The 21,952-nt window shown below is 41.0% G+C and overlaps 2 protein-coding genes and 1 pseudogene across 4 annotated transcripts in view; 1 reads left to right on the top strand and 2 right to left on the bottom strand.

The window, feature by feature from the left end:
* Positions 1 to 4,210, bottom strand: part of plxnb1a (plexin b1a) — a 77,324-nt gene extending 73,114 nt beyond the window's left edge. For all 3 annotated transcript variants that reach the window (XM_086159942.1, XM_086159943.1, XM_086159944.1), the window contains exon 1: positions 3,954 to 4,210. The gene's annotated coding sequence lies outside the window, so the exon portion shown is untranslated. The remainder of the gene's footprint in view (positions 1 to 3,953) is intronic.
* Positions 4,211 to 7,303: 3,093 nt separating this feature from the next.
* On the top strand, positions 7,304 to 18,221 carry LOC147227363 (mitogen-activated protein kinase 14A). The gene is made up of 12 exons (XM_086159941.1): positions 7,304 to 7,509; positions 10,312 to 10,441; positions 11,208 to 11,266; positions 11,564 to 11,675; positions 13,241 to 13,270; positions 14,296 to 14,343; positions 15,213 to 15,327; positions 15,416 to 15,487; positions 17,099 to 17,178; positions 17,421 to 17,499; positions 17,669 to 17,842; positions 17,947 to 18,221. Exons 1-12 carry the CDS (start codon positions 7,391 to 7,393, stop codon positions 18,006 to 18,008), a joined length of 1,080 nt encoding a protein of 359 aa, XP_086016067.1. The 5' UTR covers positions 7,304 to 7,390; the 3' UTR covers positions 18,009 to 18,221.
* A 1,603-nt stretch (positions 18,222 to 19,824) lies between these two features.
* Positions 19,825 to 21,612, bottom strand: LOC147227362 (uncharacterized; annotated as a pseudogene).
* Between the last annotated feature and the right edge of the window lie 340 nt (positions 21,613 to 21,952).

Genomic DNA, 21,952 nt, shown 5'->3' with positions numbered 1-21,952 from the left:
GAAGTACAGTGGATAGAGGCTTGCTGGTAATGAAAAGAAGTATTCATTAGGCTGCCAATCTGAACACTGGCCAAACTCCCTCAAGGGCTTAATTGAAGCCTGGGATCCAATCTCACCGGCAGATAGCGAGCCTATCTGAGCCCCAGTCAAACCATTTGAGAAGCATTTGGACTATGCTTGTAAACACAATAAAAGCCGTGACTTGAACTTCCACTGTGGTATGCAGAGGAGAGGATAACACGGGTTTAAGGACTGCACAATGGCATTCAGTTGCCTTATCTTGCCGGCGACGCCTGTGGCCACAGTAGGGCCTCGGACAGTGTTTTCTGCAGTTCTCCACTCCTACACCCCACTACAGTAGACACACACACATACAAACACTGAAGAATGTACCATCAGAGACCACCAGCTGTTGCAATGGCCGACAGGGGAACGCCCAAAATACTTCCATCACCCGAATCTGGCATGAATGCTCAAACACACCTAATTCCAACATGTTCAGGCTCTCTGCTCACCTTGTTTTCAAATTCTTTTTTTTTTTTTATCATTCAACCCTGCAACAGTTAAACAATAATAAAACTTGACTCATTGCCAATTTTCATCTGTGCCACACATCTATGAATCAGTGCCTTGGTTTCCTGTCCTTGAAGACGTTTACTAATTAATATGCCCTTTAACGATACATCTGCTTGTTTTCGTCTGCCTAACGCCTGATTAAATCTGACTTTATATCTGTTTTTTTTTCTTTGTGTCTTGAAATGTGTCTGAATTATGTTGCAATGTTTAGATAGCACTGCCTTACATTGAAATTGTAAGTTAACCGGCTTTTCTGAACCAGTGAGATTAACAACACATCAGAATGTGCGATAAATTGATTTAATGATCAACCCATTATTGATTCATATGGAAAAACACTGATGTATAATTATGCTTTAGTTTTGGAATCCTTCTTTACGTCACATTTTAGTAGAACTATACACAAAAATGAAAAATGTTACTAACTTTGATTACATTTACAATGATACATTTATCAAAATCATGTTTTTCTATAGTTCTGTTGATATCAATGTGACTGGGTTGGCTGTGGCTCAGCTGGTAGAGCCGGCGTGCTTCCAATCGGAAGGCTGGCGCTTCGATTCTCAGTTCCTTCTGTCTGTGTGCTGAAGTGTCCTTGGGCAATACACCAAACACCCGTTTGCTCTCAATGGGCTGATCGGTGTGAATGGGTGGATGTGGATGGATGGACTCTAGTGCAAAGCGCTTTGAATCTGCAAGGTAAGGAAAGCGCTGTATAAGTGGAGACTATAATGTTGAATCAATACTTTTATCTCTAATATAAGGTAATGTGAAGAAACATGATTTAAATCTCTAGTTGCTGAGTAAAGGAGGCTGACTCCAGATTTTAGGGGGGATTCTTTGTTGAAATAACTGGGAGATTTACTATTTGGTGTTAAATGTTACAATGACATCCTTCACTCAAATAATTATAAACCAAATTCGGGTACAATATACATAAGAGATGAGATGAGAACAACTTTATTTATCCCAAAGGAAATTGTTGTGCCAGATGTTGAATGTTTGAGGATGATACTAATATTCAGATACAGTAATTGTTCCAAAATGATGTGATCATACGATCATTCTTAGATTTAGACATATTTAGTGACTATGCTGACGATACAGCCAGTATAGGCTGAGGTTTGATCCAGTTGGGAGGCAACAGGACAACAATGGCTGATTTGATCACATCTATTCCAGGTTAGTGTTGTAACTATAACCTTTTCAGTCTAGTTTCCCTTCAGAAGTGGGCAGTGAATGCTGAAGCACAAGGATTGTATCACAAAGGAAACATATTATTGGCAACCAATAACCTGTCAACTGCTGGTCACAGCAGACTAAGCACACCATTTGCACCTTGGTGCAGAATTCTTCTCTGCTGACTCAATAGAAAATATCTAATATCCTGTTACAATATGAGGACACCTCAGATGAACAGCCGATGAGGAAGACGAAGTTCATCAGGCATCACATCTCAGCCGCTTTTGTTGATCCCATTTATTTCTATCTGTCAAGCTGCAGAGAGGGAAAAATGACTCAACCTAAGTCGTCCAAACAGTTAACACTAATCAATCACTGCGGCCACAACTGGCTTCGAACACGCTGCCTTCCTTTTATGATTCATTGACAGACCAAGCGAATTTCAGCTGCGGATCACCGCTTTTCAGTAACCAGCTGCAACTGAAGTGGCCTCCAACCTATTGCCCTGTGTGCCTGAGAGGTCCAGATGGTGGTTTAACCACTTCCTGTGCCACCTAGAGATTTGAAAAGCTGAGTGTGGAGAAATGGTAATCCAAAATCCTAAAATAATGTTTACTGTTGAGAGGAAGTGGAATTTCTTTTTTTTCCGATGGGGGTTCATAGGCAAAAAAAAAGGGACAAACTGAACCCAAAAATAATTGTATCCCGACAATCCAGCTTCCTTCACTAAAAAGTTGCTGATAAGACTAAGCCTGAGCACGCTTCCATTCATCCCATTAAATACAGCACAGTGAAGTATGGCTAATGTGATGTCTCACTTCTGGAACGGAATCAGCAAACAGATGGCCAGCAATTCAGAAATGTTTGGATGCTGGAGCCCAAGCACGAGCCGGTAAAAGACCGGAGGCTGGAGAACGTCCCCACGAGGATCTTCACAAAAGCTGCACGCAAAACGTGCCCTGAAATTATTCAGAGTTTCTTAAAGAAACCTGATTTTTTTTTCCTCTGCAGCAGAAGGCATCACGGTAAAAGTAGGAGAGTGAAATGAGATTTCAGCTAAATCTGACTCACATGCACCTTTTCCGATGAGCTTTCTACTTGGAAACACAACTGTAGGTGCAAGGCACATACACACAAAACAAAACAAAACAAAACCAAACAGCAGGCTGCGCTCCCTTTGAAACAGACTTTAACGAATGCTGAATTGGGCATCACAAAGCGTTCATGTCAATGTGTATGTCAATGTGATATTTTGCTTTTTTTTTAACATTTTGGAAATAGTGATTTACTGATTTTTGTCTTCTGTATTTTATATGGATCTTGCTTTTGACAAAAAACGGTGAGCTAACTTTTACCATTCAATGCAAAATTAACTAAGACAGACTTTTTTTGCATGACAATTATGGGAAGAATTGCAAGAATTGATCAAAAACGTACCAAGTGCCCTCCACTTTTGAAAAGTAATGCACTCACTTTACATTTTTATGCTGTTGGTGTGTTTGTTTCTCTGTTTTGAAGTTTTTTCTTTCCATTTCTTTCCCCCCCAATTTAGGCAAACAATGTGATATGAATCTACATTCGAAAAGGGGGCTTCTGTAAATTAATTTACATTTCACCCAATCATGCCCCCTGGGTGTGGACCAGGGCCTTTATCAAGACATATAGTCTACGGTATATCAGTGAATCGAGGAAGTTGGCTGCTGGTTCATTTATTTTATTATTTTTAAGTATAATGTTTACAAATCTGGTATGGTTAACCTCAGGTAACAAACTGACTGGTTACACACCCAGTTCTGCCATTAAACGGCAACTGCAAATGCTTGCAGGTGAACAAGGCATTTGGCAATTGCTTCACACAGTTCACACATACACACACACACACACACACACACACACACACATTCCAACATCAGCTGACAAAAGAGTATGTGCCTAAATTGTGTGTGTGTGTGTGTGTGTGTGTGTGTGTGTGTGTGTGTGTGTGTGTGTGTCTACTGGAGTCAGCGTGTTGATACAAAAGAAAAAAAACATCAAAACAATCGAACACCCTGAATTAGCTGATGTGGGCAGCATTTACCTAAACCTGAGCCCGGCATTTATTTATTCATTTATTTATTGTAATTCTTAGGGCTTCTCACTTATTTTAAGCCACCGGATCTGGACTTTCCTTGAAATAAAGGTGACCGTGAACATACCTGTTGTCTTAGTGGAGGTGGTAAACTAGCCGCCCATCATCCAGCGTGAAACACCTCCACGTTAACATCATACGGTCCAGCTCCAATCTACGGTGTTTCAAGTTTCCTCCTGAAAAGCCACGGAGCTTTCGGAGACTTTTAGTTGAAAGAAAAGAAGACACAAAAAAAAATCCTGGCCCAAAAATGTGCGTGAGAGAGCGAGGGAGTGAGTGTTTCCTTCAAGTTTAAAGGTGGACGTTGTTGTTTGGTGTTGACGAGCGTCCGGACAGGCAAGGTAGATCCTCGCAAGCGTCCAGGCTGGAGTTCCCGTGGCCGTAAAACCGTCAAGTTGCATGTACACAGGCGAGGAGGGGCCGGAAGTATCGAGCTATGAGCTTCAAAATAAGATATAAAATTATTCGTACGACATATACGATAACATTGATCTGTTACATATTTTGCTGCTAAAGGATATACTTAAATAACTATAATTTAATAGAAGAATACCAGTGTTGAAGTATTCAATCGAAGCTAGGATAGTTTGAAATCTCTACAAGATCCTTACTTAATCCACATTTTTAAAAAATCGCTAGAAATTACACTCAAATCAAGAATTGTCAAATTAATTGGATAATCAAACTGAAAGTAGACTGACTCGTTTCATAACATTTAAATTGTATGTTATGATATCTTTTTATTTCGTTAAATTGCTGTTAGCAAAAGCAAATCAATTCATTTCTATCCTCATTATACGAATATACATTTCTTAGATGATATTTAATACTATTTTTGTCATTCACTCCGATCCCTTTTACATTTCATCGGCATAAAATGCCTCTTCTGCTGTTTAAAATTGTGACTCTAAACGACCTTAAATGGCTCTTATTTTGGAAAAACCCATTCAGACTTTGGACCATATGTTTTTGCTGCCTTTACTCCGGTGTGTATCTTTGTGTCCAGTTCCACTTTAATCCGTTTTTTGATTCATTAAATGAAAGCAGATATTCTGGTCATGAGAATGCGTTTGAAAGGTTTAATGATCATAATAAGTTTATTACATTTTAAACAGGCAAAACCCACATGTTTGTGGTCCGAAATTCATCGCACATGAACTATGATTTTAGTGACTATTAATGATGTATGTTACTGTAGTTACTGCAGCCAAAATGTGTTCTCTGAACATAATATTCACATATCAACATTATTTTGTGTTGTAAAAAATAGAAAGAATCGCTGAATTGTTTTACTCTGGATTATTTCTGCACCGGTCGTATTACTGACACAGATAGGGATTAATGTTGACCAGACAATGACAAGAATAAAATTCCTTGAAGGAAATGAAAAGACACACACGCTTCTCTTCGTCTCTAGTAACTAACGACTGCTCTCTGCTGGTCAAATGTTGACATTTCTCCTTTTTTTTTATATATTTCTAGCTGATACAATTTTGTAAGCGTATGAATCCAATCTTTCATTCATTTCTGTTCATTTGTATTTTCCAGGTAATTTGTGTAATTTTCAATCGTCTTGAATACTTTGCTGTTCTTTGTTGGTTGCTCTTCTCGTATACATGTGGTTGTTCAATCAAATATTCTGTGACATTTAATTGTTATCAGAAACCTGGTGTCATCCTTGATCTGGACTTTTTCCTTTTTCTCACTCTGGGTCACATTAGCAGGGCAGTGAGAAAGAAAAGTTCCAACAATAAGACTTGATTTAATTTACTGTAGTGTTCTTTATGGACAACACTATCTACCTCTGTCAATAAACCGTGATTGGTGAAGGACATAGTCTTTGCGTGTGTGTGTGTGTGTGTGTGTGTGTGTGTGTGTGTGTGTGTGTGTGTGTATGTTTGTTATTTTGGAGGTGAAACTCTTTTGCAACAGTGCTGTCATCTTGGAAATAGACAATATTTGTCAAATAATCATTGAGATATGTTGAAGTATATATGTTTGAAGTATTATTGAATCATTGCACATTAGCAGCAAAAGTGAAGTTGCAAGTTGTTACAAGCTTTCAAAAAAATATTACATCAAGATAGAACTGTGCCATGGTACAAACCTTTGACACTCACTAATTCACTCATTCAGTCATTCGAAGGAAATAGGATTTTTGCCAGTTATGCTTTTAAAGTTATTTTAATCTTATTTAGAATATGAATAAATCTAATTTTAAGAAGGAGCTAAGCCAGAAGGCGGAGCTCTGAATTTACCGTCCGATCTACATTCCCACCCTCACCTATGGTCACTAGCTGTGTGTAATGACCGAAAGAACAAGATTGCGGGTACAAGCGGCCGAAATGAGTTTTCTCCTCAGGGTGGCCAGGCTCTCCCTTAGAAATAGAGTGAGAAGTTTTGTCTTCCGGGGAGAGTTCGGAGTAGAGCCGCTGCTCCTCTGCATTGAGAGGAGTCAGATGAGGCGCCTCGGGCATCTGGTCAGGATGCCTCATGGACACCTCCCTGGTGAGGCGTTCCGGGCATTTCCAACCGGGAGGAGGCCACGGGGAAGACCCAGGACATGCTGGCAAAACTATGTCTCCAGGCTGGTCTGGGAACGCCTTGGGATCCCCCCAGAGGAGCTGGACCATGTGGCTGGGGAAAGGGAAGTCTGGGCCTCTCTGGTCCAGCTGCTGCCCCCGCGACCCAACTCTGGATAAACGGGGGGAAGATAGACAGATGAATGGATGGATGGATAAATCTCATTTTGTCTTGTTGTTTCTTTCCTTGTTCAGTGGTTAAAAAACAATAGAAAGGGGAAACAAACTTCTTCTTCTTCTTTCGGCTTTTCTCTTCAGGGTTCGCCACAGCGAGTCAACTTTCTCCATCTAACCCTATTCTCTGTATCCTCCTCTCTCACACCACCTACCTTCATATCCTCTCTCACTACGTCTATAAATCTTCTCTTTGGTCTTCCTCTAGACCTCCTGCCTGGCAGCTCCAATTCCAGCATCCGTCTACCAATATATTCTCTATCCCTCCTCTGCACAGGACCGAACCATCTCAGTCTGGCTTCTCTGACCTTCTCTCCAAAACATCGAACATGTGCCGTCCCTCTGATAGACTCATTCCTGATCCTATCCATCCTGGTCACTCCCAAAGAGAACCTTAGCATCTTCATCTCTGCGACCTCTAGTTCTGCCTCTTGTTTTTTAGTCATTGTAACTGTTTCTAGTCCATACAGCATCGCTGGTCTCACCACTGTCTTGAACACCTTTCCTTTCAATCTGGCTGATAGTCTTCTATCACATAGTACCCCTGGACAAACACACAAGAAAACAGTTGAAGAAAACAAAAACAAAAACAAAGGCTTGCCACGGTATGTGGGTGACAGCTCGATCACGTGACCGGGAAGGGGCGGGGCATGCTCCTCGCGCCGACTCTCACCTGTGCAGTCGAAAAGCTGCAGAAAAACAGTTAATGGCCGCGGATACATTTGTGAACTGAGATCGACACAGAGCCATGGATTCTCCGGTGACAGCCGGTTTCCATCGAGTGGAGATCCAGAAGACAACGTGGGACGTACCGGAGAGGTACACGGCGCTGCGCGCAATCGGATCCGGCGCCTACGGGACCGTTTGGTGAGTTGGCCACCGGGGGACATCAGCTGTTTAAACTCAGGAAAGGGTAATGGTGAGGAAATTAGGAAAAAAAGAGTAAGATTTAAAGAAATATCCTCTTGTTTATTGAAGTAATTCTCAAAATTTTTACACAACCCACTCTCTCTCATGTGTACATTTCTGTGATATTTACATACAAATGAGTCAAAATGAAACCTCTTCACTCAAATTTGATAATTTTTTTTTTTCCCATCATAATTTCATCACTCTTGAGGTCATTTTACTGTCAAACCAGTACAACTTTTGAATCATCTGTTCTAAAACAGCATTTAGCTGTCACATAAAGTGTTTTTTATTGCCATATTGTGTCTGGAACATACATTGAAATGGATGTTTGGTCATATTGCCCATATAATTATTGAAAAATGTTTATGTGAGCATATTTAGATCCTGCTGCTATGTAAGAGGTCAAAGGTGATATTGAGTTTCTTTTTTCTTGCTCAGTGTCTACATGTCTGCATTCCACTCTCAGTCCCAGATGTCTTAACATTCACACACAGGATGTGTGTGTTATGTGCTCGGGGCAGGTCAGCAAGTCACTGCAGGTCCTTAGGAATTGACAAGAATTACCTGTTAAGATGAAACGCAGTGATGCTTGAAGGAGGCTGAGATATCTGATGGTGAACTGACAGGATCAGGCCGGCTATACTGCTATCATGTTTCTGACAAATTTAAGATCATATCTTAGAAGCAAGCACATCTTCACCAAAGCTGAAGCTAAATGACTTTGGTCTGTTTGGTCCTTCGACCCTTGATGCGTTCAATGCAGTGATTTTTAGGTGATAAGCTCCTTTTTGGTTGCCTGGGTCACATACAAACTTAAAGAAGAAAAAGACAAGTATTTTTGCCTTCCTTTCTAATTCATCCTTTATTAATCCCTGAGGGGAAATGTATTCTGTGCAATTAACCCATCATGGATGAACCTTGAGCAGTAGACATGCTGTCAATCAGCTCCAGGGGAGCAGTTAGGGGTTCAGTTTCTTGCTCAACAACACTTTAACACACGAGGAGTCGGGTGTCGAACCAGGAATGTTCGATTCCGAAGACGATTGCTCTCCTGCGCCACGCCAGCCTTTTTTTTTTATAATTATTATTTTGATAGGGGGTATTTTTCCTATCACTACAAGTTCCAAAGTGTTTATTGTCATATGTACATTGTGAAAATGTCCCCGTATAATGAAATTCTTGCTTTGCTCTCCGCAATGCATTTAGCTGGCATGTTATTGCGGAGCGAGAGAACATGTCTGCGACCGAGGGCGCCACGTTGTGAAAAGAGAGGAAAGAGAGGAGGACAAGGGGGAAGGAGAGGGGAAAAGGTCACTCCTGAACTAGGCTCGTGTGTGTTTGTGTGTGTGTGTGTGTGGGGGGGGGGGTGTTGATTTAGAAAAAACACCTCAGCACATAAGCAACATAATAAGACGTGACAAACAATACATTACAACAGTTCTCAAGACTTGCATGTGTGGGAGGAGGGAGGGTGTTGGGGTGGGGTTGGCTAAAAGGTGTCGCAGCTCAGACAATGGAGGCCACGCATGCTGCTCAAGAGATGCGCTTGCACTGGTCTCTGTTACTGTGAACATGTAGCTCAGTGGTCGTTGTGGTCCTTTATTCAATCCTCGGCATCTCCACTGTAAGTCAATTTGGATAAAAGCGTCTGCCAAATGATTGTACTCTTTTCTATTCTATGCTGCTCTGCAACGAGGGGAAGAAGAGGGGTTGGGGGCCAAGAAGGTGTTGAGTTGAGGGTGTCTGTGTGTTCTGTGTATTCATATGTGTGTGTGTATGTATGAGCCTGTGGACTTCAATCTCCATTCAGTCCCACCCACCAATTGTCTCTGATGACCACGACACAGCTGTTACCATGGAGACGACCTGGAGCCTTCTGATACAGAGACAAAGTTCGCAGGTGGAGGGAGATGGGGGGGCGTCTTGTCTGCATAACATCCAATGGAGCAAAGGAAGATAACAATTGTTTTGAGTTCAGGGCGACACTGTAATTTTCCGTCTGCCTTAAGTATTTCTGGTGGTATTGATCCCGTCGTCCGAATTTGGTGGCCGTCAATTTCTACTGAGCCGAGCTGTCAACTTCTCCAAGTTGGCATCCATCCTGGAAAAAGTGGGAGTGTTGACAGCCCTCCACATTCCATCAAAATTTTGCGATAAATCAAGGAACCTTTTGCTCCAAACATTAGCATACCTGTTATCATAATTCAAATTATGTAGGATGTCCTCAGCGTCCTTCAAGGAAAGGATCAACAGGCACATAGTGCTCCACTACCCCATAAATCCATTGTGTAAGCGGCTATAAATGTTCCATCTAGACACAAGGGATCACCTTTACCCTGTCTTCTCATCGAGAAAATTTGGTCAATTACATTGAGAGACCAGTTGGTCAATTCCATTTTTGGGTTTTGGACGAGATGCGAAGAGAGGCTCCAATAGTTCCGATGGAGGCAGCACAATACAAAGAGCAGCAAGCAGGACAGAAAAGGGCAGGGAGGGAGAGAGAGAAGCGTCCACCTTCATTGAGAGCCAGAAGAAGCGTTTTTTTTTTTTTTTTTTTTCCCTTAATCATTCTTTTGACTCCTAAGAGCTTTAGCTCCTCTACAGGTTTGGTGCAATACTTGTGCATGACATGAATATATGTTTCTTTTTTTGGGGGGGGGGGGGCTTATAAACCTCCAAGCCATAACCTGACAAATCTAGGATTGGCTTTTCTTACTGTATCTCAAGAGTCTGTTGTGTCTCTGTGTTTCTTCCTAGCTCGGCCAATGACCAGCGGACCAAGGAGAAGGTGGCCATCAAGAAGCTTTACCGTCCTTTTCAGTCTCTCATCCATGCCAAACGGGCCTACAGGGAGCTGCGGCTGCTTCGCCACATAGAGAATGAAAATGTAAGTGTGTGGGTCCAGACTGGCTTCAGCAGAAATGAATAGACTGACCTTTTTGTCTTTCTCAAGCAAAGATTTTGAAGACAAGCAACATTTGTTGATAGTTCAACAAAAGCACAGGGTGTCATCAGAGTGAGGAATGTTGTGTATTTTGTCTATCACTGAAACCCTCATAGCTCAGCATTTTGCCTGTAGGTAGTTGTTCGGTAACAGCCTGTTTCTGCACTGATCTCATATCAAGGGCTGGGACCCGCCAGAGCTCCTTTGCCAGTGACAAAACACGTTTTGGCATTTAAAGGGTGTTTTTGGGTCCCAGATTTAACCAGGCAGCAGTTCAGCTGGTACTCTTCAAAAAACTAGACTACCTTAAAATAGTCAATAAACAAGTCAGAAATTAAAATCTTTGTTATTTATCTAGTAAACTGGAAGAAAAGGAAAATTTTGATCTGAATCATTTTAGGTTTTGTTCAATTTATTTATTTATTCATTTATTTATTTATTTATTTTACTTTTTCTCAACTTTAGAATGATTTTATATCACATTCTAGCAAATGACAGAAACTAGACTTTTAATAATAATGTTTAATGTGTCTCAATGGTCTTATGCCTTAAAGGCACTCTATCTGGATTAACTTGAGTTTAAAGTTAAACTGAAGTTAAACATTTATTTTTCCTGAAAGCTGTGGTTTGTTTTTTGTCTTTTTCCTGTCAGTGTTTGTGAGAATGGACAGAAACACCGGATGTTTACCTGAATTTTTCTCTCCTAAAGGTGATTTGTCTCCTAGATGTTTTCACACCTGAGTCTTCCCTGGAAAAATTCCAGACCTTGTGAGTTTGGAGTCTGGAACCACATTCTTCTGTTAGTTGTCGCAGCTTGTTAAGACCTCGCTTGGGCTCGTGTGTGTGTGTTTGTGTGTGAATGCATGCATGTGTGCGTGCGTGCGTGCGTGCGTGCGTGCGTGCGTGCACGCGTGTGGGCACTTCATATTTGCTTTGGTCATGTGGATTTCTCCACCATAGCAATGAGCTGTTTTACAGCTAGTTACAACACTGATGTCTGCAGTGCTCTCCTGCTGTTGTAGTTGTTGTTTTGTTGTTGATCTCACTCTACATATCTTTCTGTAGCTACATGGTGATGCCATTCGTAGCTCAGGATCTTGGCCACATCATGAAGAGGCGGAGACTCACAGATCGCATCATCACTTATCTGTTCTACCAGCTTCTACGAGGACTCAAAGTGAGTGTCAATAACTTACTCTAGACATACCAAATAGCAGTAACATATGTAAAGGAATTTGCTGTTGAAACTACCGGTATTTTAAACAGAAGCAATATGTGACTTGAGATGTGTGGAGATGTCTTGCATTAAATGTATTAACACTGGCAGCAGTGAAGTTACTACAAAGTTAATCCACTTGTTTAGTGATGTTATTAGCATGACTGAGCAACACTGATATCAGGAACATCCAGTTTTCTTAAAAAATGAAAATGAGGGGAGTTTTACTGCCTTATACAAGAGCTGAAGTTCAATATCCCACAATACGGTGGAACTGGACTAAGTTATGCCTTTTTTAGCTGGTGCAAAGGAATAGGATGCAGCTAATAGGGTGAGATGATCCGCTGTGGTGACCCTTGAAGGGACTACCTGAATGGAAACAATTCATGTTCTTCTTATACAGCTATATATGTTATAAATAGTATAGACTAACAAAAGCATCATCATCTATGTTGTGACAGGACCTTTATTCTTCTAAATGTAATTGGATGATGGCTTTTCACAGTGTGACAGCTCAGCAGAGGGGCTGAGATGTTGGTTTATTCCAGGAAATACAACAAAATGAATGAAATTAATGAAAAAAAAACTTGAATTTATGATTTCAGTTGCTCAATAAAAGTCATTATCACACAACATGTTTGGGGAGCCCTATCCTATTAGAGCTGAAACACCAAAGATACATCTATTTATTATTTAAAATGATTTTGTTCTTGTACTTGCAAAAATAAATTACATCCTGAAAGGGAATGATTAAAAGAGCCTGTAATAAGTAGTATAAGTTTCTTGATACCTCGCACCATGGGCTTATTAGATGTATGAAACATTACAATTATTTTGAACATATTGCACATTTCTTGTGCATTCGGGTGATAATATTACTTACATTAACAACTTTACCAATAACATATATGATAATATTAATATTTTATTCTTAAACCTAATTAAAATTTATCAACTAGTTTCTGCACTGCCCTCTAGTTGTACAGCATGGTAGCTTTTTCAGCTTGTGGGTGTGCACACCAAAAAAACACACATTTGTTTTTCACAGAATGATTTAAAGTATAGTGATTCATCATTTCCATGAACCCCAACCACAAATCAACTGTTGACTATTTTCTTTAGCTCAGCTGGTTATATGATGAAAGAACTGGACTAGGGTCATGTTAGAAACTGGTTTTGGCAAAAAGGCTTCATGTCCGACTGTTCTGAACTGGTCTTTCCATTTACTACTTTCCACTCGTAGCTAGTCAATGTTTAATCAAGAGTGGAAACTAAGGATGAAGTATGGAAATGTGTGTGTGTGTGTGTGTGTGCGCGCGCGTGCGTGCAAAAACATGACATGAAAATCAGTAACCTACTTACTACACTCAATATTTCCTGTTGCTATTTTTAATTATAGACCATTTGTTTATCTGTGATCTCCAGATGGCTATTGCTCACAAAGTTATTATGTAAAACTGCAAGTGTAAAATGCACAACTGTGTGATTTACCTTCTTAAATCCATTATTTTCTTTCTCCTCTACAGTATATACATTCTGCTGGGATCATTCATCGGGTTGGTATTTGAATATTTCGGAATCATTAATTATTTTATTACAAATAATTATTAATTATATCAATTATGTCATTAATTATATCAATTATGTCTTAATATACGGGGTGATTTAACTTACACTATTTTTTACAGTCAAGCCTTGTGGATGTCTTTTAGAAAAAAATTGTCAGTTCATATGATTCATCGTTAATAGTTTAAGAAGAAACGGGTGTATTTTCATACCCTGCCCACTATTTTTAACAAATAATTAAAAAGATAGAGACAAACTAGACACACAAAAGTAGTGAAAGTAGATTGTAAGATTCTTTTGCCCAATGAAAGACACACAAATACATCCATTCTTTAACCGGCATGAAAAAAAAAGGAATACAAATTTTGGGCATGTAAGGCAAAGTTGGTTTCATATGAGAGATTAGATTTAGATTAGATCTAACTGATTGTGGGAGGACTTATGTGATGTTTGGTATTACTTTTCTACTGTATCAGTATAGTAGCAGTATATCAATGTATTACATCCATTCAAGGAACACACATTAGCCGTGTCAGTGAAGCTTTGCATGTTTGGCGTGCCATTAACACAATTTAATTGGTAAAAATATAAACCGTTTTGGCACTGTGGTTCGCCTTCCCACCCAAAAGTTCAGAGAACTCATGAGACATTGATAAATATTGTCTCCCATAGGTGGCAAAACAAGCCACTTTGGGAAATTGTGTTCTGAAAGAAGACCCTTGGGTTTTACTTAGAAGCTGTTTTATGGCAGTCTTCCCCCCCTTTGGTGCAATATAATACAAGAATATTGATTTTTCTCAAGTGATTTGTCAGAGTGACATGGTTCATTTGTAAAGATGTGTAAAATGCAAGGATAAAAATTCACATTAATCAATGAGAGTTTTAGCAGGAAAACTAACAGTAAATGTTTACTTCATCCATCTGTCTTTTAATGGTCACTGTTATTTTGTGTTCTGACATTAGCCAATATTATTTTTATCACATTGTTTTGTATCTAACAGTCTCATGTTTTTAGGATCTGAAGCCTAGTAACCTCGCTGTGAATGAGAACTGTGAATTAAAGGTAAATAAGAAAAGAAAAAAATCCCATATTTCTTTTATTTGTATACTGGCCTTGAAAACATGTAAATGCAATAAGGGCTGACCTTGCTGTATTATTGTGTTTTTATCCTTTTTTTCCTGGAAACATTATTTATACTCTGCTGCTGATGCGGATTCTTTGTTGATCACTTGATTCGTTTGTCTTCACTAAACCTCAAGTTATTCCACATTAAAACATCCTGTCAGTACCATGACAGGATAAAACATTGCAAACAGAAAAATTCATCTTGTTGCAACTTGACTGACTGATATGTGTCAGGGCCAGTGTCAGCAAAACAGTCTTTGATAAAAGGTTTTAAGAAAAACAGTAACAAAAACCCCAAAAGCAATGGACCTGACCTACCAGATCCAGTACAAACCAACACTAAACGATACACAGATCATATGTACTCACAGGTAAGGGACACAGGTAAGGGAAACCATTGTAGACAATCAATGCAACATTTCATGAAGTTCCCCTCTCCAAAAAGGACCAAACAGTAATACTGGAATGCACAAGTTTCCCCATCCCTCCAATATCGGATGGAGAAGGAAGGGGTCTTGTTGGGGGAGAGCTGTGACAGCAAAGTGATAGGAAGCCAATAAACCAATATGAACCAATACAAACCGAGATACACGGGACACACTCACACTGGAATGGGGAATAGATGGAGACAATGGTGGAGGAGAGGAATATAGCCTCTTTGTTTTGGCTTTGCTCACAAATACAATACATGCAGGATTTCACTCTTATTGTGTGAACTAATGTGCATGGGTTTCAAATCCTTATTTGTATCCATGCTGAGCTCTTCCTGTAAATGTCACACTTCAGTTTTATCCCCATCCTCTCAGATCCTTGACTTTGGCCTGGCACGACACACTGAGAGTGAGATGACGGGATACGTAGTGACACGCTGGTACAGAGCACCGGAGGTCATATTTAATTGGATGCACTACAGTCAGACTGGTAATGATTTAGTGCAGATCTGTTCTTTCACTTACTGAATAGGATGTTTTAATCATCAGAATGTTTTTTCTGACGTCTCCCCTCGCAGTGGACGTGTGGTCTGCTGCCTGTATCCTGGCTGAGATGATCACCGGCCAGGTTCTCTTCCAGGGACACGACAGTATCCTTACACACTCTGCAGCGCATTTAGAAAGACAAGCAACACATTCAGTCATTATTGTTTTAATGAATATGCTGGGGCGGCACGGCGCAGGAGGTAGAGCAATCATCTCTGGATCTGAACGGTCCTTGTTCGATTCCCGGCTCCTCCTAGTGTGTCGAAGTGTTGTTGAGCAAGACACTGAATCCCTAACTGCTGCCCCGGTGCTGGTTGACAGCATGTCTACTGCTCATGGTTCATCCATGATGGGTTAATTACAGAGAATGAATTTCCCCACAGGGATTAATAAAGGATGTATTATTATTATTATTATTATTGTTGTTGTTACCACTGTTATCAATGTTATTATTATTATTATTATTATTATTATTATTATTATTAAAGGTTACAAAATCAGGTGGAGGTTCAGGAAATTTCAGGGAACAAATACAAACAGTGCTCATGGCAGAATAATTATATGATGCCTTTTCATCTGAAAAACAAAAGAAGATAAAGACACTATAGAGTGAAATGGACAGAAAGCATAAGAACTATAGGATTGCTTTAAAATTCCAAGAATGCTGTTTTTATTAGTGGACAATATTCCAAATTGTGTTCTTCATTCTTAAATTAGTAAACTAATGATATTTATAAAAAAAAAATCTATATATATATCTATATATATGTGTGCGTGTGTGTTTGTGTGTATATACTGTATGTATATATGTATGTGTATACATACATATGAATGAAGAATGAATATGGTGGAACAGTGCTTAGCGCTTCTGCCTCACAGATCTAAAGACACTCTTAAATTCCCGTAAGGGGCCTTTCCATGTGGAGTTTACATGGGTTTCCTGCACGCTCTCTGTTTTCCTCCCACATTCCAAGAACATGCGTGAGGTCAGTTGGAATAAATTGGAAAATTGAGAATGAAAATGACAGAGTGAATGGTTCTTCATTTCTATATGTGACCTTGGGAATTGACTGGTGACCAGTCCAGGATGAACCTCTGACTCTCGGCCAATGACAGCTGGGCTAGGTTCCAGCATCCCTAAAACCCTGAGTGCAGGATAAGTGGTAGATAATGGATGGATGGATATATAAAAATACTCAATTTAATACAATCAGTATTGCGAATTAAACCTAAGAATCTCATACCGGATCGATTGAGGCCTGGGGGCCATTGGTGCCAATAATCTACAGGGTACCAGCAGAAATTGGGCTACTGTGGGTTGAAGAAGGACAGGAGGAAGATGTGTTTGGAATCAGAACGAGAAGAGGAAAGGCAAGAGTCTGGGATTAAGAGTAGGAACTTTGAATATTGAGACGATGACAGGAAAAGGTAGAGTTGGTTGACATGATGCAGAGAAGGAAGGTAGATATACTGTGACCAGGAGACCAGGTGGAAAGGAAGTAAAGGTAGAAGCTTAGGAGAAAATTTCAAGTTGTACTATCATGTACTGACAGGATTTTCCTCAATTTCACAAGAACATTTTTCCTGTGTCTGTTTTATGAGAAAGATCAAAATGAATTATTGATATCGAGAGCATGAAAATAATGTCTCTGCATGACCGTCTGGCGCAGCAGCAGCATTTGGTTTTATGAGCCCCCTTTAACCAGCCTGTTCAGGTATTGACCAGCTTAAAAAGATCCTCCGTGTGACAGGGACACCCGATTTCTCCCTGGTCCAGAAGATGCAGAGCAAAGATGTGAGTGCTGTCTTCTGTAATTACTGTTAACCCTGACCAATAGGTATCAGTGTAAATATACAGTGTAAAAGGCACAAAATAAAATTTTGCTCTTTGTGTACTGATAAACTAAAAAGTAACTGTGTGTGTGTGTGTGTGTGTGTGTGTGTGTGTGTGTGTGTGTGTGTGTGTGTGTGTGTGTGTGTGTGTGTGTGTGTGTGTGTGTGTGTGTGTGTGTGTGTGTGTGTGTGTGTGTGTTTCAGGCCCAGTCATTTGTTCAAGGTCTTCCTCCACAAAACAAGAAAAAGTTTGTGGATGTGTTTCCAGACATGGATGATAATGGTTTGCAGAGCCGCTTCTGCTTCAGATATATATATATATATATATATATATATATATACATTTTTTCAACTCAAAATATGCATTCAAAAGCAAAGGCAATTGTATCTATTCATAGCTTCTCTTCTGTCTACAACAAAAATAAATTATTTTTTCATTCCAATCCCCCCAGCTGTGGCCATGCTTGAAGGCATGTTGCTGCTTGACCCTGAGACAAGGCTGACAGCCAAGCAGGGTCTTGCCCAGCCGTTCCTGGCTGAATATCACGACCCCGAGTGTGAGCCCGATGCTCAGTCTTATGATGACTCCTTTGAGAGCCTGGAGCTTGCCATCGGAGAGTGGAAGAGTAAGTATTTGTATTTATAACATTTGTCTTGTGGCACCGATTGATTTTAGGACACTGGGAGCTAAGATTTATATTATTACTGCTTGATTTTTTTATCCAACTAGGTCTGATACACATGGAGATCATGACCTTCGACCCCGACAATCCCAGTAAGACAGCCATGTGATGTGCCGTCGCTAGCTTTTGAATTTTAGATAAGGTGCCGCGGGGATCAACGACAAGTGTCAAGTATTAAGCGGAAAAAAGAATATCTAAACTATATGTACATGTCATTTGTGTTCCTTTAAGTTTTTGTGCACATCATTCATAGTTTTTAATGGTAATGAATGAGCAGTGAACTGATTTGCGACTGTGGTCAATTAAAGATTGTTTAAACCCGTGTCTGATTGGCTTCATTGGGATGAGTCTTCACGATTGAATGACAAGGGAATAGTCTGTTTTCTTTCTTAATGCATGAAACAAAGAGCAAAACTTATAAGTTGTGGCTGAAGCCAGTGGGGTGCAGCAATAGATTATTGAAAAGAATACAGATATTTTTCACCTGAACAGTTTCTTTCATAGTTAAATATTACTTTTTTTTCTGTACTGCATCAGACTTATGTGCTGTACTGAAGAGCAATTTTGAAGAACTTGTCCAAGAGAAAATTACCTCCTACTCCATAACCTTTATATGTCCATTTACTTTTCAGATAAAGTTTCCATTCAGTCATGTAATTACTGCAGTTCTTATTTCAGTTTATTAAAATTAATGTGTTAGTAAAGTATGGTTAGTGAATCCACCAGGGGGCTCTCCTGGCCACCAGGAGATTACAAACTTATTAAGCAGGACAATGCTTGTTTGAAGAGTGAATCATTTATAAATGATCTTGCTTTTCCACGCCGCAACATTCTTACACCTTGATACATTAAGTAAGTAACAGACAGCAAAAGGAACATTTATTCATTTGTACTTGACTTGGGGTAATATACTGTCTACATCATTGTTTTCATTTAAACCCTTGTTTCTAAAAATCTGGGCTTCTTTGACCACCTCCTTAGGCATAGTTTGCAGGTTAAGCCAACTATACACACTAACTTATATTATGACTTTCACTTGTTTGTTTATATCTGTGGTATAATGATCTGAATCCACTTGCCAGGAAATGACTCAAATAATAAAAAAAATCTGTTTATTTACTATTCCAAACCAATGCAGTTCAATTCTTAAGTGATTCAAATTCAGAGTGACAAACAGTCAAGTAGAAAGTGGTGTTAGGATGGTTTCTGCAGTTAAAGGGATTAAATATCACAACTGCTTCTCATACCACACACACCCTGGTCAAAACAGAAGTTACTCAAGTAAGATTTAACTTTAATTTCCGTTTCAGACACATTCATATGTTTGAAGACACCAGTCGGGTCTTACAGACCTCCTGACAGAGTAGTTATATTCTTCTTTTTTTTGAAGATTCTACAAACAATGTCCGTTTGGGTATTAAACATCAAACAGTAGCCACAACAGTTGGTTGAGATCTGAGGATTGACTCAGTTATTGCAGAATATTCCACTTCTTTTCTTTAAAAAACCTCCTGGTTGCTTTTGCAATATGTTTTGGATCATTGTCCATCTGTACTGGGAAGAGCTGTCCAATCAATTTTGCTGGATTTGGCTGAATCTGAGCAGAAAGTATATCCTTATGCACTTCAGAATTCACCAGGCTGCTTCTGTCTATTGTCACATCATCAATAAACACAAATGACGCAGTGCCATCGGAAGCCAAACATGCCCATGCCATCCCACTGCCATATCTTTTACAGAAGATGTGGTGTGAGATTTGAAACAACACCAAATGTAGGTCTCAAACAACAGGACCTCAAAGAATCCTAAGAGCAGATGCGACATGAATTAAAGGAGTCCTGTCGTCAGTAAGACCAGCCAACAGGTGAAATGAATTAGTGAAAACACGTGTGGGCAGATATGGACAGGTTGAAAAGTGAAACGAATCAGCTGTAGGCCGGGACTTGGGCTGTGGCTGGTGAGCAGGTGTGGCTGGTGAGCGGGTGTGGCCGGCCCACTGGAGTCTGATGGGGCCATGACATTGGGCAATGAAATTTAACATATATGCTTTGCTTTATTTATTTATTTATTTATTTATTTTTTTATATAATGATGTTGTCTTAATAACTAAACTTATTCATTTTAAATGACTACACCATGCTTGTCTCAACAACAAATTAGTACTGTATACAGGTTAAAGGGAGGTATTTCCTGCTTAGCCTTCTGCCTGTCGCACCTCCTCCAGTGCAATTCGGGTCAGACGTGGGGTCGTCAGTTGGTGCCACCTTTCATTGATGTTTCGCCCCCCTAGCCAGTACATTTCCATGTGGGGGGATGAAGAGGCCTCTGAGGGATGTCCCCCTACCACTCCCTGCATCTGATCCTACAGGGGTGTTTGACTCCCCTATCCTTCTTCCGTACCCACAACCAGAAGCTTGCTTTCTCTGCCTCCTCTGCTAGCTCTTTGACAGCTCACTGCAGCCTTGCTCCTGTTGTTCCTGTAGCACGGAGTAGTTTGATCTCGGAGTGACCTACGAAGCCCCTGCACCCAACCTCCACCGGGTGGATGGATGCTGCCCACCCTGCATCCCTGCACTCTATCGCCAGCTCTGTGTACTTGAGCCGATTTAGCTCATATGCAGCTGGTATGTCCTCTTCCCAGGGCAAAGTGGACTCTACGATGAGGACCCGCTTGGGGGCTGTGGACCTCGTGATGACGTGTGGTCTCAGAGTTGTTTCGACGATCTCACTTTACATTACATTACATTACATTGCATTTGGCAGACGCTTTTATCCAAAGCGACTTACAATAGAGGACATACTTGCACTTGAGAAGACGAGCTGCCTATCCAGGTCACGCATCTCCCATGCCTTTCCAGGACTCAGCAGTGATCTTGACTGACCCCCTTGTGGCGTCTGCTGGTTCTCTCCTAGTATCACGAAGGAGACACTTGCTGGTTGGCTGTTTGAGGTGTTCACAGCTGCCTTCTTTGCTTCCTTAGCACTTGATCGTGCCTCCATCTAAAGCGTCCCTCTGACAGTGCCACTCTGCATGACAGGATGTTCTGGAGGCCTGCACTGTCTCTCTCTCTCTCACAGAGGGCATTTGTCTTCGCTCCCAAACCTTGTTGACAGGTTCTGAGGGCAAGGGATGGTGTCATATGCTGCCCCAACCATGAAGCCATGAGCTGTGCCCGTGGGGCTTGCCAGATTTCCTGCCAGGTAACGACCCTATGAATGGTGTCCTCCCACCGGGTCCACGCCCCCTGCTTGCCCTGGGACACAGCCTTGACAAGGTAGTGTTCCTGGTCCGCCCAAGCAACTTCTTACAGGATCGTGCCCTTTCTCTCCTCCCTTGACGCTTTTGACCAGAACCTGAGTGGTTCTCCGGAACCAACTCCAGCCCGGCCTTCCTGGGCTCTCCCCATGATCCCTCTATCTTGCAATCTGCCGATAGCCTGATCTACTTCTGCCTGGGGCCCCCACTTGCGTCCTGTTCGGCCAGCTGCTGTGGCACCTTTTATTGTGTGGTCCCCGGACTCCTTCAAGTCAAACACCAGGCAGGCCTTCTCCTGCTTGTACCCAAGGCCCACGGACTTCAGAGGAAGCTGGAGCGCATTCTTGCCAAAGAGTCCTGTGTTGGAGAAGCAGCGAGAGAGGCCAAAGCATTTCCTAATGTACGTCTGGGCTGTGCCGTCTAACCTGCTGGCTGTGGTAGATGGGGATTTCACATATTTTAAGTGGCCACATCACATGCTGGAATAGTGTGAACTGGTAGCACCACAGCTTGTGTTTCCCAGGGAGTTGGCTGCTATCAGTCCTTGCCAGGCAGTGTGCGAGCTGTTTTTGCACCAACCTGACCATTTATCTGTCAGAGAGGTCAGCGGTGTACTCTCTCCCTAGGCTTCTAATAGGCTTCTCTGATAGCAGGGGGATCTTCTCACCACCTGCCATGACCACTGTCCTATCGGTCCTCACTCTTCTGATTTAAAGGCTCTGTGACTTGGTCGGCTTGATTTTTATCTTTGCCCATTGAGTGAGCTCATCTAGCCGCTTGAGGAGTCTTGCTGTATA

Source organism: Fistularia commersonii, chromosome 14 (assembly GCF_037954325.1).
Source record: "Fistularia commersonii isolate RoL2024-O1a breed Wild chromosome 14, RoL_Fcom_v1.0, whole genome shotgun sequence".
NCBI lineage: Eukaryota > Metazoa > Chordata > Actinopteri > Syngnathiformes > Fistulariidae > Fistularia > Fistularia commersonii.
The sequence above is the reverse complement of the archived record's forward strand: the minus strand, read 5'-3'. Positions and strand labels throughout refer to the sequence as shown.

What these genes read in the sequence shown, in the direction of transcription:
- LOC147227363 (XM_086159941.1), top strand. Translation starts at nt 7,391, where the DNA reads ATGGATTCTCCGGTGACAGCCGGTTTCCATCGAGTGGAGATCCAGAAG. An exon ending in GGCGCCTACGGGACCGTTTG is followed by an intron (nt 7,510 to 10,311) that starts GTGAGTTGGCCA and finishes GTTTCTTCCTAG; the next exon opens with CTCGGCCAATGACCAGCGGA. An exon ending in GCCACATAGAGAATGAAAAT is followed by an intron (nt 10,442 to 11,207) that starts GTAAGTGTGTGG and finishes TCTCTCCTAAAG; the next exon opens with GTGATTTGTCTCCTAGATGT.